This window comes from Toxotes jaculatrix, chromosome 13 (genome assembly GCF_017976425.1).
Source record: "Toxotes jaculatrix isolate fToxJac2 chromosome 13, fToxJac2.pri, whole genome shotgun sequence".
Lineage (NCBI taxonomy): Eukaryota > Metazoa > Chordata > Actinopteri > Toxotidae > Toxotes > Toxotes jaculatrix.
This window is the reverse complement of record NC_054406.1, coordinates 6,312,420-6,329,779: the sequence shown is the minus strand read 5'-3', so window position 1 is coordinate 6,329,779 and position 17,360 is coordinate 6,312,420. Positions and strand designations below refer to the sequence as shown.

Genomic DNA, 17,360 nt, shown 5'->3' with positions numbered 1-17,360 from the left:
TTTAGGACTTAAAAATGACTTTAGATGGAGAATCCAACACAGTGGACTTTCTCTTGCCCTTGTTTTTGACATCTGCTGTGTGATAGTGTGGTAGAAAGTGTATGGCTTTTGGCTTTATCGATGGTGGTGTGGTCAAGTGTTTGTGGGAAGTTCCTACATTAGAGAACATTAAGGTCAGTTGTTGGAAAGAAACCTTTTTAATGCAAGAAGCCAGCCACTGAATTCTTATATCATAATCACGTTTGAGTTTCTGACAACATAATTTGTGGATACATGGAGTATCCTCCTCTGTTCAATAGTCCACTTTTAAATGTAAGATGTTCAAAATCCTACTTAGACAACAGACCAGCATGATAGAAGTTTAAAACCTATTTGCCCTGTCAAATACATTTCTATGAAGAAATGAAGAACAAGATAGATGTCAGGTTGTATGTATTAAATACAAATGTGAGGACAGAGTTCAACAGATTCCCTTCATGTGGAACACTGGGGTCCAAAAGTCAGAGAGCACTTTCCCATTCTGGGAAATGGCATTAAATATGGCCTCATTATGTTCTAAGTGTGTCAGTATGATTGTATGATTTACTGACACAGCTACACTGAATTAAACCATTATTAGTTAAACCTGTGCCTTTGCTGATATGCCATGTCTAAACACGTCCAGTGATACAGGTCATTTACCTGGCTCAAGCTCTTTAAAATACTCCACTATATCTACTGGAGAAGAATGAGACATGCCATTTACATTTTCCATTAAATCAAAAGTAGTTTATTTAACTTTGCCTTCTCTGTATAACTTTATTATAATAAGACACTTCTCTGCTTGTACATTGCTCCCTTGAACTAAAAATGGCAACATTTGTTTGTGGGAATGTAAGTTGGGGTAGACAAAACTTAGATACATACCAATATACATACATGTGTGTATATTACGGTTCCATTAATAAAACCATAAATGCTAAAAAACAGTTTGAACCATTCCAGGTACCTTGGTAATGCTGGAAACATAGTACAATCTTTGAGTAATTTTTCTGGAATACACTACTTTTGTTTTCTTTTAACATGGGTACATACAATAATGCGCACATCAACATTAAGAGTTAAGGAGGGATGAAGGACTCTTTGAGCCAGTGTTAAGTGTACAGCTAACAATGTATAAACCAGTAACAGGCAAGGCAAGCTGCACCCATGGGTGTGTGTTCATGCTTAGAAGTCATAGTGAAAAATATGTCCAACTTCACTTGCCTGCTGAAGAATGTATGCTTAAATCACACAAAAAAACTGGTTAAGTTCCCCACTGCATGTCCTTCATTTAGATAATGAACATATACACACAGCTGAATGTATATATGTGGATGTATTTAAGAAACAGTAGAACTTAATAATATTGGTTAAATCAAGTGTGGGCAAACGAGGCAGAAAGTGCTTGCCATTCATGTTAACCCTCTGGTCCCCACCCCTTCCCGAGTAATTACACAGACACCGGAAAACGCACACATGCCACACACACGTACACACAAGCACACGCACACAAATCATCAAATGCCCTACTCACAACATCCCAGAGACAATCTCCAAACTGTTGTCAATAAACAAACAAACCCCAACTTACAGCAGTGACAGAATTGAGACAGATGAGGATATCGATTTAGTTCACCTTGGATGTTGTCTCCGGTCATTTTGCCATTTTATGTCTTTTATGTCTTTTATGTGTGAAGCAAACTATGTTTACAAGTGTAATCCTACATCAATCCAACATTTCCTCAACACTCCAAGTCAGCATTATTTCTTGGAAAACCGTGTGGTGAACTGAAGAAGGTGACTCTCGTGACACTTTTGTCACTCTTTCAGCATTGTCCTGAATTCAATTAGTCTGAGCTACTGGTTGCCACCGTGTACTGAAACAGCCATCCCAAGAACACATGCTTTGAAAAATACTTCCTCAGACAAGGAGCTCTTGGTAGTAGTCCTCCTTGGTGTGAGGAGTCTCCACTAAAGCACAGAGAGTGCATTGCGGCACGAGCAGAGGGGGTGTAATAGTACAATACTCAGCTTAGCTCTGTACTCTGGGCCCAGACAGAGTACCTGTCCTGTTGCATCACATGTAACTTGCCCAAATACATTAACACAAAGAAGAAAAAAAACAAAAAACAAAAAACAGCAACCATGGATTTTTGTTACACTAAGGAGTGCTTATTAGAACATGTTCAATTATCTACTGAAGCATAAACAATTTTATGAAAGTCAAACATTTTTTTCATTATTCTATCCTGACCTACATTTTCATTAAACTCAATTTTCCCCTAACAAGATCGACAGGTATTTCACCTTGAGGAAGGAAAAAAAAGTGTTTTCCAAAAAAATGGAAGTCACTGAGGAAATAATGGTTGTTAAAATAAAGCCATTGCGCTATTGATACAGTCTTCATAGGGTAAACAAGACTCATGAATGAGAGAGCAGAACTATCGTCATTGGGGAAACTTTGATTTTTGCAGTGTGCAGAAATTCTGCAGGCAAAGAGGATGCTACGATGAGGCCGAAAAAAAAAGCCTTTATTTCCTAAAAAGAACCAACCAATAACAGCTAATGAAATGTCAGAGCAGGTCAACAACTTGGGGGGGGGGGGTCACACGGTCTATCTGAACAAGCAGCAGAAACATTGATATTAAAGACAAATCAATGCAAGTGTAGGTGAGCACTGTGCAGTAGTACTTCAATGGGTCTTATCACAGAAATCAGACAATCAGACATACTTTGCAGGAGACCAAAAAGTCAGTGAAAGGAGGAATTGGGGAATTTAGTAAAAAGGTATTTTAATGACCTGCTTTGTAGAAGAAAAAACACACACCCCTACCATTTATCAGAGGTCGAAACTCAATTGACACAAGGCCAAGAAGAAAAAAAAAAAAGACAGACAAAACATCTTATGGTACATTGTTCTCGTTAAAAGATGAAGCTGCACTCTTTCCCCTTGTGAGGGAAGCAATGCAGAACTGCACTACCGAATACCACCCAAGGCCAAAGTGTGGTAGAAATACACACAGGTACATAAATATAAAAAATTAGCCCAATCCAAACATTTCTGCCAATTTAATCCCACATTTTCTTTTTGCACTCACATGACTGCATGTGTTCCATCTGTTTTTAGAGATGTCATATTTGTGCTTGTATATGCGAGTGTGTGTGTGGAGATCTGTGTGAATGTCTTCTGTCAAAACGACATGCACCTCCATTTCAGAACCACATGCTTGTCAAAACCAACTGGGGTGAGACTCTTGAGGGCAGGTAAAAGGGGGGCGGGGGTGGGGCGACAACTGAACGGAGAGCAAGACAGAACAAATGGAGAAATTTACAATAACGGACGGTAGATAGTTGATTGATGCAAAAGGGAAAGAGGTGACCGGGGGGGGGGGGGGGGGGGGGGGGGGGTTGGGGTTAGCTAAAGTGAATGTGAATACCATCTCCATATACTGTACAATGCACTAATATGCTTAGGGATGCCAACAGATATGCCATGAAATAATGATCAAAAGGGATTAAGATGTAGGAGGGTGGGTTTTAATGTGGGTGGGGCATATCTGAAATGTTTTTATTTATTCCATCATTTCCTATTTTTTGGAGAGGGCCAGTTGCCACGTTTCTCCCCGCGGTTGCCACCCCCATTACCAGGTCCACCGGAGCCACCACCGGGTGGGCCGCGTGGGCCTCTGCCTCCCCCTCCGCCTCCAGGTCCTCCAGCGTTGACCCTCCGGTTCTGTCGCTCCATGCCAGGACGCTGGCTTGAGAAGCTTCTCTTATTCGCTGAGGGCTCTTTTCCCGCTATCTCACGCTCCACCACACCACCGCCTCCACTGCCCCCTCCTCCCCTTCCCAGGTGGTGGTGATGGTGAGAAGAATATGTTTTCCCTCCTCCTCCTCCTCCCTCCCTGTCTCTGAACTCTGTGAAGTCGCTGCTCTCAGAGGCGGTCTCCCACTCCTCGTTGGCCTGGTCTGAGTTCTGGTTGGTGAAGTCAGGGGACTTTGCACCATGGCTGTGATGGTGCTGGGGGTGGGTTGGCCCAGCATTGCCCTGGTTGTAGTGGTGATGGTGGTGACTATTTGCATTGCCAAGATGCCCTCCGCCACTGTTACTGTTGGTGGTTAGTGTGGCGTTGTGGTTAGCATTTTGGGCATTGCCCGTCATGGGAGCAGGGATGGGGGCTCCGTTACTGTCCTGAACTGAATTCAGGGAAGGAGATGAGGGTCTCCCACCCCCGATGACCCCAACTCCTCCGTTGATTCGCGCAGCATTCTCTCGCTCCTTCAGTTTCCGGAAGCGGGGCGGCTTGTCCTGCTGGTGCTGGGAACGTCCATGACGGCGACGTCTAGGGGGTCGCTCAAACCCACTTGGAGGGAACCCACGGTTAGCGGGAAGAGGGAGTGCATTCGGCCCTCCAGCGTTTGACGTAGAGTTGGTTGAAGCTTGCTGGGTCACAACCCCTCCATTTTCAGTGGAACCTAGAGTGGCAGGAGCTGTAGCAGGCAAAGACGGCTGAGGGGGATTAGTCCCCTGAGTTTGAGTTTGACTTGAATCAGCTATCTTGTCCTTCTTCTCTCCACCATTTCCTCCCCGTCCAAGGTCTTTGGGCCCAGAGGTTTGTGGTGGGCCTTGCTGTTTCCGGGCTGAGGCTGATGACTTGGAGGACCCACCGTGAGAGCCTGAACTGGGTCCAACCCGGTGTCCCCCAGGTGTTCCTCCAACATTGCCACTACTCCTGTAAATGGTTCCTCCTCCACTGCCTCCACCCCTGCCCCTCCTAGAGGGCACACCCCTGGGGGTGAAGACACGGGCCTGGGAACCTCTGGGTGGTGCAGATGACATGATGCCGCTGCCAGTGGTGTTCGCATTATCGGAGCCATTCTTTGTGTTGGGTTTCTGGTTGTCTTCCTTGTCTGAGTGACCGAGGTCACTTGCACCACTCTCACTGCCAGTCTCTGAACCCCTCTCCCTCCGTCTCTTGGGGATTTCCTCATATTCCGAACCCTCACTGCGGGTTTCGCTACGGTTCCTGGCCCTGGCTGGGTTATGCTGGGACCGATCCTGACCATGCCTGCCGCCGGTCCCCTCACCCTTTGACTCCTGGTGATGGCCACCACCAACAGATGAGCGGTAGTCTCTGCCACTCCTTCCACCCATTCTGCCCCGACTGCTACCAGTGGCCCCAGCACTGGCTGTGTAGGTGCCCCGGTAACCACGTCCACGCCCATAGAACTCTCCCCCTCGTCCACGACTGGCTCTGCTGCCTTTGGCAGGGACTCCATGGTGGTGGGAGGTGTTACCTCCTCTTTCAAAGGAGCGGTCTCTGTCCCTTCTTGAGGAGGACCCTGAAAATCCTGAAGAAGTGGTGTCCACATCTTTCGGCCCTCTACCTGAGCCTCCCCCACCTCCTCCTGAGGATCGTTCTTTTCCTCCGTTCCTGGGTTTGGCTGTCTGGGCAGGCTCATCTTTAGATGGAGCTGATGTGTTCTGGGAGATGGAGGAGGCTTCCTGCTTTGTGGAGGCCGGATGTCCACCATCTTGGTCTTTATCTTTCCCAAAACCTGGGTTTGTTTTTTCTCCTCCATCAGCTTCCCCTCCCTCTCTCTTCATCTCCTTCAGCACTGGCTTCTTGATGGGGCCAGCCCTCTTGCTGGCATTGCTGCCTCCTGTTTGGTTGGAGGATTTGTGGTCTGATGGAATGTTGGAGGAGTCCTCCCCTCCACGGCCACTGTTACCACCTCCTGCATTGTTGGCCCTCCTGCCATGAGAGGACCCTCCACCCATATTACTGCCAGGGCGTGGACCCCATTGGGTCTCTGTCTTATGCTCCCGGCCCCCTCTTTGGTTTGGTTTAGGATGGGGATGCTGCTGCTGCTGCTGAGGCTGAGTATGACTGCCATGTTGAGAGGGAGGTGGACTAGAAGTCATGGAGGTATGGGGAGCATATGCTGGGCCTGTTTTTTCCTGTTTCACATGACTGTTACTGCCAGCATTACCACTGTTCCCTCTTTCTCCAAGACTGTGCCCGATACCAGCTTCACCCTCTCTCTGAGATGGGTGATGATGCAGGGCAACTTTGACACTCCCATCTTCCCTTGCAGATGAAGAGGAGGAGGAAGAAGAGCAGGAAGATGAGAGGGAAGGTTGGTGAAGAGGGGGAGAGGAGTCCGTCTTCTTAGCAGGGGCCTCAACAACCCTGTCCCGGGTGTTCTCCGGCTTATGGGAGTGGAGAGGGAAGTGAGGCTGCTGAGGGTGGTGGCTGTGATGATGGTGGAGGTGAGAGTTGCCCTCAACAGGTGGGAGGTCTGCACGACCATTACGATCATAGTGCGGGTGTGGGGCTCCCCATATCTGGCCCTGCTGAGATCCTCGGGGAGGCCCTTCATCCTGGTGGCTGAAGCCATGTGGCTGGTTTCCCCTTTCACTCGCCCTCTGCTGTTGCTGCTGATGGGGTTGCATCCTTGCACCCTGGTCAGGGAAGTTGCTGTAATTGCCCCGCCCACCCATGTAGTGATGAGGGTGGTGGCTACCTCCCTGGGTGCCCACTTGAGTGCCAACAGGAGGAGGAGGGGTCTGATTGGTTGTCCCAGAGCTGGAGATGGGTTGCTGGATGGGTCCTAATCCACCCTCTCGCATGCGGTGTGGAGGAGTGTCACTCCTAAGACAAAGTAAACAAAATACAAAATGAATCCATTGGAGGGGGAGGGAGAGAAAAGAAACAGAAAGAGAAGGAGAAAGAGAGAGATGTGCTGCTAAAACATTTTTGAACACCATGAGTATATTAAACTGCTCAAAGTAACTACTGCATCCATACCTTGGTCCTTTGGACACATCATCATCCTCCAATGCCTGCTTCTGCCTCAGTGGGGAGGTTAGCCCACGGCCCTCCCCTCCGCCAGGGAATACCTCTGGCCCCCAGGCCAACTTAGGATCCATAGGGGGGGTCCCACGGTGAGGGTGCCCTGGATGCTGCTGTTGCCTGTCGAAGGGGTCTGAACCGGATCCTCCTGAATCAGACCGCTCACGCCCAATGAGCCCTGAGACAGTGAATTTATTTTTAAGAATTTATTTAAAGAAAATATCTAAACACACACACAAATATATATACACACACACACACACATATATATATATAAAAACAAAACCTTTTTTGATTGGAGTCCGTGTTACTACACTGTAATCACTCCCTGGTCTATGAGTTATTGCACTGGCCCATTAATACATTAACATCTGAACTATGTTCTGTAACATGTCAGTACTGTATTCAATTATTTAATCACCAATGTTTTAAATTATTTATCTTCAAAGAAATTCTATAAGATCTCAGTGATAATGTCACTTCCACTCACCAGACGGGTGCATGCCAGCTGAATAGTAGTCCATGGGTGGAGGGCGGCCCTGCATCATGCGAGGGTCCATGTAGGGCATCATCATCCAGCGAGGGTCGAAATTCATTGGCAGGGGTGGAGGTCGAACCATATTGCTGGGCTGAAACAGGGGTCCACCCTGCTTGGGACCAGGTCCTGCCTGGGGTGTCGAACCTGGTGAAGGACCCTGAGGAGGCTGGGGCTGAGGGGACAGCTGGCTTTGTGATGCCTGGCTGTGCTGTTGCTGCTGCTGCTGTTGTTGCTGCTGCCACTGCTGCTGCTGCTTCAGAAGCTGTTCCTTAAAAGAAATAAATGTGACAAGGGAAACACAGAATTAAGGATGTGACATAGCTACTTTTTGGAAAATATGGTGATTATTTCTGTCTCTGACTAAAACACCAAAGGCCAAACTAATGTAGGATTCAACAACTATTCAAGTACTACTTAACAAGCTGTACTCCACATATTAGACCAGTACAAATCCTAACCTGCTGCTGCCTCTGAAATCGTGGTGGAAGAGACTTCTGGTACTTTGAATAACCCTGGCCAGGGGGACCACTGGCCTGACGACCTGCTGTCCCACCGATATTCTCAATCTTTACTGGGTCAACTCCTCTTTCACTTCCACTTCCTGCACGAATGTGAGGACTGACTGTTGTCTCTTCCTTACTCTCCACTGGTAAAGGTACATCCAGCGTGGGCTGCTGTGGCTGTGACACAGCTGGCGGGGGGCACTGCTGGACATCTGAACCAAGAAAGAAGGTTGCAGGGTTGAACCAGAAGACATGATGAAGTGGTGGAAGCTTACTTTGTGCTGCCTTGTTGCCTTGTGCACATCAGGTGATGAGAAAGCCAAACTACATTTTAGTGATCTAACGACTCAGATCAGTCATCACTGATAATGTGTGCCTGAGATACTCACCTGCACTAGAGTCATAGCTGCTGTTGCTGTTGGCTCGCTGCCTGTCACTGACCACAGGACCAGTGCCTGGCTGGACAGCCAGCACTGGGGGCTCCTCAGGGTCCACACAGGGTGATGGAGGCTGGCTGATGTTGGGGGAGGAGGCAGAAGCTGAAATAGATGGACTCGGACTGCCTGCTGTGGCAACTGTAGAGTTTCCATCAAGGCTGGGGGTTTTACTGCTGCTACCACCACCTCCTACGTTGCTGCCCTGCTGCTGTTGCTGCTTCTCATCCAGCCTCTTTAGCTTCTCGGCACAAGCAGCACGCCTCTCCTCCTCCATCCTACGCTCTTCCTCCTCGCGGCGGCGACGGGCTCGCTCCACAGCAGCAGAGATCTCAGAGGAGGATTGCTTCCTGCGCTGACGCCAAGTCTCATCCTCATCATCCCCCTGGGCCCCATGGACCAGCACACCTGGCTGGGAAGGAGCAGTAGGGCCTCCTGCTGCTGGCTGATGCTGGGTGGGACCAGGTTTACCAGGGCCTAGAGACACACCCTGGTTGTGGGGCCGGTCCTGAACAGTTAGAAAATATATGATGCTCCACTGCATAGTTTTAACTCTAGAGTACATAACAATATTGCAATTGAGAAAACGTTGCACGAATGAATACACCAGCTATAATAAAACTGAAGAGGTAAAAAACAACTTAAACCTAAAGATGGCTTTTCCATAAGACCTGAGGGCGGTGGATGAGATAGTGATAGAAATGATTTGTCTATGAGGCCCTAACTAGATGTCTACCTGTCGGTAAAAGGAGTAGGGCCCTTGTCCGAGGAGCGGCCCAGGTGGGGGGGAGGGCTGCTCCCGGGGACCACCCAATCCAGGCCTGCGCCCCTGTATACAGGCAGACACAGTTAGCCATGCTCCACCACAATAAGCTACACTGACAAAAAATACACTCTAACTCAAAAACCAAAAATAACTCTTTGCTTAACAGAGTAAACAAACTGCCCCGAGTTGAAAAGTGTGGACTTTACATCTTTACACAACTTGAATCTGGCCTGTCTGTACAACATCCTTTTGCTGCTGTTCAGTACATTACCTGGTAGTTGGATGGTGCTCCCTGGCCCACCCAACCACTGCCTCCCTCCTCGGCCCATCCTGGCTTGCTGGAGGGAGGTTGGGGGCCATTGTCAACATTAGAGGGAGGGGTGCGGCGGGTGTCTCCCCCGCTGTCCGAGGCTCGAGAACGTGAGGTTGCAGGTGGGGCATCCTGGGACCTCTGCTGCTCACTGAAGAGAAGACAAAAAAGCACTTTTTTAATAACAAACAGATTCATATTTTAAAGAGAATTTAATTAGTTTTAGTTATTTAGTTATTAGTTTAATTTTATAGTTTACACACACACACACTATACCACATACCGCAAGTCATCCTTGCTCTCGGTTCTGTCGTCTTCCGCCTCTTCCTCTCCTTCATCATCACTAAACTTCAACTTGGCAGAGTAATCAATCTCCTCATGAGCCCCTGTTAAAGTAAAAAATAAATAAAAATAAATAAATAAATAAATAAAAAATTTTTAAAAACCAAGACGAAAAACATCAGAACCATATCTGTACCGAACTTTCATTCAGTGCATTTGCACATTATTCATCATCCTTCACTTTGATAAACCTGATCCTCCTGATCTCCTTCTCCCCCCTCCCTCCTCCAAGCTGGTTGTAATGACTGGAACTCCTCTGCTTGAATCAGCAGGAAATATGATATACAGAAACTACTGCAACATTAGAAAGCATCAATCGCACTCACTACCGATATGTCATCACCTCCTCAATCATTTAATAGTATAAGCACTAAATCAACATGAAATGCATTAGGATACTTTGTTAGAATGTAATGGGAATGAACACTCCCATGTACAATAACAAAAACAAAAGCCTCTGTAAGCTAACTGTATAGCTGTGCTCTAAATTAAGTGTTGAACTCATAAGCACAAAAGAAATTTTTGTTCCATCTAAAGGCCACATACATAACACCACAACTTATCTAGTCTAATGTGATTGTTTTTCCCTAATTCTGTTATGTTGTTGCATCAAAAGTAAAGATTTCCCTACATAATAGATTTTACTAATTTCTACATTCTTTTATGATTTTAAATCAGTGTTGTCTTGTTTTTTAAGCCTTTTTTCAAGAGATATTTGTTGTTTTTCTACAATATGAAATGAAATGCCACTTGTTTTCAAATATGTGGAACAGGTTCCTGATAGTTATATATTGTTGTGTATCTGTGCATGAGAATCCCCTGACCTGCCCAGCCCTCGTCTCCATCGTGGTCCAGCTCGTCTAGCTCCTTTAGGTCGTCCTGCTTCAGGATAGAGGGTCGCTTCACCACCTCTCCACCTGCATCACGTGGGCTGCCCTGAGGCCTGCTGTCAGGACCTCCCTGCCCACGTGAGAACCTGGAAGAGGGCAGGATGTTCTTTTTAAGTGATATGTTCAAGACACAAAATAGCATGGCTCCGTGGCCACTTAGAAAATAAGCTTAATTTCTAACCCTCAAAGCCCATACTTTGGACAAATTATATTCTGACTTTACTCAGTTTCACTGAGTAAGTTTATTCCCTTCTGAAAAATAACAGGGCAGGTGACTAAACTAGTTTTAAATAGCACAATACTATCTTCACAAGTGATTTTAGCAAAAAACATACCTTGGAGCTGGCCCTTCCCCAGGTGGCGGGTACCTGTAGGGCCCTTGAGGACCATAGGGAGCCGGGAAAGGCAGATAGGGAGGATACATCTAGAAAGAAAAAAAACAGATCAGATTCAGATACTAATTCTTTTACACTCAGGGAGTAACAGAGAGCAAAGAAAGAGGAAACTTACAAAGGGAGGCATAATCCCTCGGTAAGGGGGGAACCCAGGCCCCACAGGGGGCTGGGGCAGAGGCAAGGCGGGGCTGCCTGCAGGAGGGTTCCTAGGTGGCCCGTGGGTCTGGGAGTTTGGAGGGGGGACCCCAGCTGCCCCATCTATCACCAAAGCCCCACCAGTGCCACCCTCTGCTGCCCCCTCCCCAGACAGGGTGGGCGCCAGGGCTCGGCCCCCACCGTCCCGCCAACTTGTAACGTCTGTGAACAGTGAACACAAAAGAGGACAGAGCGGTCAGTATGCTTTATGAGCTTTAATGGAATGACTTCAGAGATGCAATGCCATTACTTCAGAGAGACAGCACATTGTTGCAACTAAGATTAATGTCTGGCATTCTTAATACTATGAACTGATTAATGTTTTGTCATAAATTTAAGTTAATAAATGGTAAACTATGTTTTCCTCTTTAAATTTGGCAAGCACACAGCAACACCAACAAAAGCATAAAGAAAGCAATACGAACACCTTATGCACATTCTTTTTGTGCATTTGAGACAACAATACAAGCCAAATTAATAGCAAAATAGCTCCCGACCATGTGATGCTAAGAACAAAAAGCACCTCAAAATGATCTTGTGAGAGAAGTTTTCTCACCACCACTGACTTAATTAAATGACTTGGATAATCAATTATTGGAAACTAAGTGGGCATCACTCACTCGGGGGGCGGAGGCTTGGTCCGGGCCCATACCACTGATCTGCAGTGCCCTGTTCTCTGCCAGCTCTGTCCTGGTCGCCAGCCGCCTGCAGGGTGGGAAATTCCTCGCGAGAGAATGGCGACGGTAGGTTTGATCCCTTTCCACCTGCAAAAAAAAAGACCGAATGAATATCAGAGAGGGGCACATGTGTATCAAAAAGCTCAATTGCAAAAAATGTATGGGAAATACGCAAAAAGGAAGACTCACCATCCCCTTGTGTTCCATGTGTAACACTGGCCTGTGCCCAGGACCTTGCCCCTACGGCCTGGGTTGAAGCTGGGGCCAGAGCCTGGGGTGGGGGGTTGCACCAACAAAAAAGACAAGTATTGTAAGATACATGTCAACTATGGCTGCTATAAATCTTCCAGCACATACCTCAGAATATGATTTTGCTTTTATGTTACTGTTGGCACCTCTGAAGCTGGCGGGGTTCTCGGGCGGGTCGGTGCAGGTGTCTGTGAAGCCACAGGCTGCTGCGATTCCGGCTGCGGTGCTGACAATGCATCGGTACTGAAGGAAAGAAACAAAATCACAAACGGGAGAAAGATATTAGAAAAAGGAGAAACAAGCAAGAGTGAAACAAAAAATGGTGTTAAAACTATGACTACTTTTTAAACAAAAAAAACAACTTCTGACATTAACATTCTCAAAACCCACTTACCTCTTTGGGTCTGCTAGTTCCTGTTTGCTTGCCCATCCTGTGCCGTCTTTGGGAACGAGCGAGACGTTGGGGTCGTTGCCTTTGTTCTCTGCCTTCAGACTGGGCAGGTTCGCAGGGGGTGGCATACGCCGTGCGGAGGCAACTTTACCAAGAGACTGCAGGCCATGGCGGGGGGGAACTGATATGGAGAAGAGAAAGGAGGTCATTAGCACAGATGGACCACTGAAACCTGAAACACAAGTGAAATCTAATGGGTGCAAGGAGCGACTAGATGACAGGAATGTCATTTGCTGCTTGCTTCACTGGATATACAATTAGGATGCTGAACAACCAACAAAGCCAGAGGAACAGCAGTTTCAGTCTGATGATTTTGATGAATACTGATTAAGGAAAAGCTTCTAGATATTATTAAAAATCTTCTGCAAACCCACTTCAATTATAATTTATAGAGAAGCATTAGGATACTGAAGCTCAAAGAAGCATGGAGAAGCCTTCCGATTCTGAAAAGCGAAGCTGTGCTGAATATCAATCCCTCATTTGTTTCCTTGAGGCTTAGAGAAACCATAGCGGTGCATGGCTTCACTATGTAGCAGGGGGAAGTCTGTAGTTTGGAAATGGGGACAGCTGCTTAGATCTAGTGGGGAGCTTCTGAATAAAACATAGACTGGGGACTCAGCACAGAAGTCAAACAGCGTCCACAAGTAAGCCTCTGTCTCAGGTCAGGCTCAGTGGCTCCGAGGCTCAGCTGACATGTCAAGGCTTGAGAGCCATTCACCCTCCAAGATGTGCATAATTTCTTTCTATATACAAAGACAATGTTTTCTTTCTCTAAGAGACAGTTGAAAGGGCCTATGAATAATAGTAAACATCCCTGATCCCTAAATAATATTAACAATATCAGCAAAAACAGGTTGGCAGGCAGTTGAGCGATACAGCACATCATGCACTTCCTGTAATGGAAATCAGCACCAAAGCTATTAAGGACAGTAGGCTAATGCATCAAAGTTGCAGTGCTTGGTGGCAGGAGACAACGCAGCACAGCCAGGAGCTTTTAATCACAACACCAATGGGTAAATCCAACCGTGACCAAGCAGATCTGTTTCTTTGGGCTACATCTGATCAATTGCAAAAAAAGAGTTGTACATACTTAGTAGCAACACAAAACCATTTGGCAGATGTTAAACAGACCCTGAAAGAAAAGCGATTCTGAAAACTAATACCCTGGGTAGAAAATCCAATCCATTGCACTGGATGTACGTTGTTGACAATGAAAGCTTGGACTTGACAGATGAAAGATACTCACCAACAGGCTTTTGTGTTTCAAGGCTCTTTCCTTTGTATGTATCAAACAGGTTGAGAGACGCATACTTGGTTTTGCCTTCCTTCCCCTTTGCAGTTTGCCCAGAGCGCTCTGACATTGCGCTGTCCGCTCATTGAGTATGGTGAGCCCTGAGACTGGGAGAGAAAGAGAGAGAGATTTGACACCAGGTGTACACAGACGGTGACAGTAAAAATGCTGATTATACAAGCATGCATTCAAAATAACAAAGAGAAACCATCTCACAAATCAAAATATGATGAATGCAGGATTTGATTACAGCAGTGATTCTGCTGGCTGTGTGCTGTTTAATTAATCACTAAGAATAAACTGTATAAAATATGTTACCCACAGAAACAGCAGTATCACAACACAGGCAGTTCTGTGAAACGTGATATACTGCAAGACAATCATATACAACATATAATACCTGTGTGAGGGAAAACATACTCATAATGGACAAAATAATTTTTAAAAGCAGGATCCATACAGATTTGTGCTACAACTCAGGTGTGGCAGCCTCACATTTCACAGTCACAGAAGACATTTTGCATTTTGGATCAACTGTGTGGCATCTCAGGGATCTGTCTCGTGAGATCAATAATATCAGCAATCTGATACTACAATCAAAATTGTATGTGTTGCAGATATTGGTCAACTGGGAAGTGTCCAAGTGCCCTCCCTTAGATGGGAATAAAAAGTCCTAAACAGAGGTGAAAGTCTGTTCCAAAATAACTACACAGCATGTTAAACTGAAACAAACAAGTATAGAAGAGTTATGTTAAGCCCACGCGACAACCTATCTGAAGGCCATTATGGTATTTCGGGGTGACTTGTTCCTATACACACTCATGTATTTGTCCCATCCACTTTGTTTACCTACAGCTGTACTATCCTGATCACATGACTCTCATTGACCAAGATGAAGGCTTAATGTGGTCTGTAAGGGTGATCGTGGGAGCTGCACTTACATTTGAACAGCTTTCCACTGAACACATTCTGCTGCAGCTTTTTCCAGGTGTACGGGCATTTCAGTGCTGGGGATAACTTAAGCACCCTTTTTAAAGGCATGTTATGTTAAAAAATTACAGCTAGGGCAAAATCAGCTTTATGCCAGTATAAATACAGTTTAATGAGAGCAGCCCTAGTACAGTGCATGACTAAACACCTCATCACGGAAAACACTGTACAAAAGAAAGGAAAAAGCAGAGCCATGGTTTCTATGGCAACACACTATAAATGATATTCTTCTATTCCTTGCCTTGAGATAGCATTGACTCCATGGAAACTGCCAGGCCTTTAGCCTGAATTCATCACATCAATAAAACATGCTGCGCTGACATCTGTCCAATTCAAAATGATTTGGCTGCATTCAGCAGGTTGAACTGCTGCCCCCACTCCACCCAACTCACATTAGGCACAATTGCTGAGAACAGATGATTCGTTTAAGATTGTTATGCGACAAATAACAGTGGTCACTTCATTCACTGGCTTAGAATGAAGTAGTGAAATGATGTGAGCCAGTCCAAATGGTCCTTGACTCAGATAACAATTTTAGAGCTACACAAAGACTTCAAGCAACAGCTCTTTATGATGTTCTGTATCATAATGACCCATATATTCAGTAACTGAAAATTCAACTAATTACTGGACACCCAAGTTGTGGCAACTCCATTAGTCGTCTGTATAAGTGAATAAGTCTCCTGAATACAATGGCGTGGCCATGTCCAGCCAAACAAGGATATGGAATATGAAACCACAATCAAAACAATGCTGAAAGACACAAATGTAAAAGCAACTGCGCAGTGTTAATCCGTATTATAGCAAAATACACGATGTCTGCACTGCACACTGCAGAAACTAAACAACACGATACAACAAACAGTTTCACGGGATGACTACCGAGCAGCAGCACTGCACCGTGCCTCAACAGCCAGATGAGATTAGAAAATTAGGTCGTGGGATGGCTGATCAGCTACATGCTGTATGGGGATTAACGGGGGCCAGCAGCTACATTACCAAACCATAACTGCAGCAACGTACACCACAAAGGGGCCTTTAAAGCTAATGATAATGACAAGCGCTAAACACCTATAACTGAACCATAAACTTTTGGTAAATATCAGCCGCTATGAAAAAAAACAACTGCAACCAGGACATTAATTATATATAAGCCATAAGCTGCAGACTAAGACATCTTTATTGTGGTGCTAGCTAACTAGCAGGCTAACACAGGGCCTCGGTGTTGGCGCTGGGAGGGGGACTGCGTTGATGTTTCATAATGCATCTTCAATACTTTGCGGTAACATTAGCTTATGTTACAGCTCTTCAACTCTGCGAGCCGCTACGTTTGAATCACACACATAGGCGATGACACCACTACAGGGCCTTTTTACGAAACCGTGTAGCTTCTCTGTCGTTCGCAGGAGGCACAGTACAACGCAGAAAAAAAAGATTTTATTAGGAGGACAAAACAAAATGGCGCTGGAGACAGGCCCAGTGCATCTTAACGTAACACACAGACCGGTTGTGTAGCGTTGAAGCCAAACTGCCATCACACTGTTAACATTTATAGACACTGGCAACGACGAGAAGGTAGATATGGTTGTTTTGAAAATCATAAGTCGAATTAAATAACCGTTTCAACTGTCGCTGTGTCGTTAACTGACACTAAAGCAACGCGACTAGCTTCTAAGCTAACGTTTATCCGCTAACATTAGCTACGCAAAGTCTTAAACTATTTGCAACCACACGGTATCAGATATTTAACAACTAAATAACTTAGTGGCCAATATCACCAGAAAACCAACACGCGTGGTTATTCACAACGCGATTAAACTCTATGCTTGCATATGACAAACGCTAGCCGAGCTAGGTTAAAGAGCTAGGTAACCACTTAACGTTGGCTAGCAACAACAACCGAAAAAATAATAAGACTGCCCCTCCACATAACATCCTCTCCGGTGAGCTAATTCTGTGTCCAAGGGTCGTGGCGATCATTTCATCGCAATACAATATAACTGCTCGGTGTTTGCATAACAAATGCAAAATGTTCCGGACACTGACCTGGTCTTGTCCCGACTTGTCTCGAGGTTGTACCGCAGAGTGAGGTTAGCTATGCTATCGCGTAGCTTTCTAGCAAATGACCCAGCTAGCTAAACAACGTTATCCTCCTGCATGGTCAAACACACACGGTCTTTACATTAAACCGCACTAACTTCGATACGAATAATACTACAGAGACAAAGAAGATGTTCCGCTTACTTGCACTCCTTTTCTTTTTTCCAAAAAAATAAATGAAAAGGGGAAAAGAAAATTGTGATCCTGGATTCGATCCGTCACCTAAAGAGCCGTCAACGGCTACTGGGTAGTTTCATGAGATGGGAGCCGTTTGGGACCTCTACTGTACGAGAGAAAAGGCGACTCTTATTTTTTTTTTTAAATCGCTAAAATGAACTAAAATATAGTTAA

General features: G+C 45.7%; 1 protein-coding gene across 4 annotated transcripts; it reads right to left on the bottom strand.

The window, feature by feature from the left end:
- Positions 1 to 746: 746 nt before the first annotated feature.
- prrc2a (proline-rich coiled-coil 2A) lies at positions 747 to 17,261 on the bottom strand. 4 transcript variants are annotated; one of them, XM_041052710.1, is made up of 17 exons: positions 17,154 to 17,261; positions 13,875 to 14,026; positions 12,572 to 12,749; positions 12,324 to 12,420; positions 12,118 to 12,199; positions 11,872 to 12,015; positions 11,172 to 11,413; positions 10,997 to 11,085; positions 10,596 to 10,747; positions 9,713 to 9,815; positions 9,391 to 9,580; positions 9,090 to 9,182; positions 8,309 to 8,861; positions 7,875 to 8,131; positions 7,369 to 7,684; positions 6,834 to 7,056; positions 747 to 6,677 (listed from the first exon to the last, which is right to left on the bottom strand). In XM_041052710.1, exons 2-17 carry the CDS (start codon positions 13,987 to 13,989, stop codon positions 3,602 to 3,604), a joined length of 5,910 nt encoding a protein of 1,969 aa, XP_040908644.1. In that variant the 5' UTR covers positions 13,990 to 14,026; positions 17,154 to 17,261; the 3' UTR covers positions 747 to 3,601. The 4 variants fall into 4 exon arrangements, with proteins under 4 accessions (XP_040908644.1, XP_040908643.1, XP_040908645.1 ...); XM_041052709.1 differs by lacking the exon at positions 17,154 to 17,261 and adding an exon at positions 16,956 to 17,004; XM_041052711.1 differs by lacking the exon at positions 17,154 to 17,261 and adding an exon at positions 16,956 to 17,004 and having other exon boundaries at positions 7,369 to 7,678.
- Positions 17,262 to 17,360: the final 99 nt, after the last annotated feature.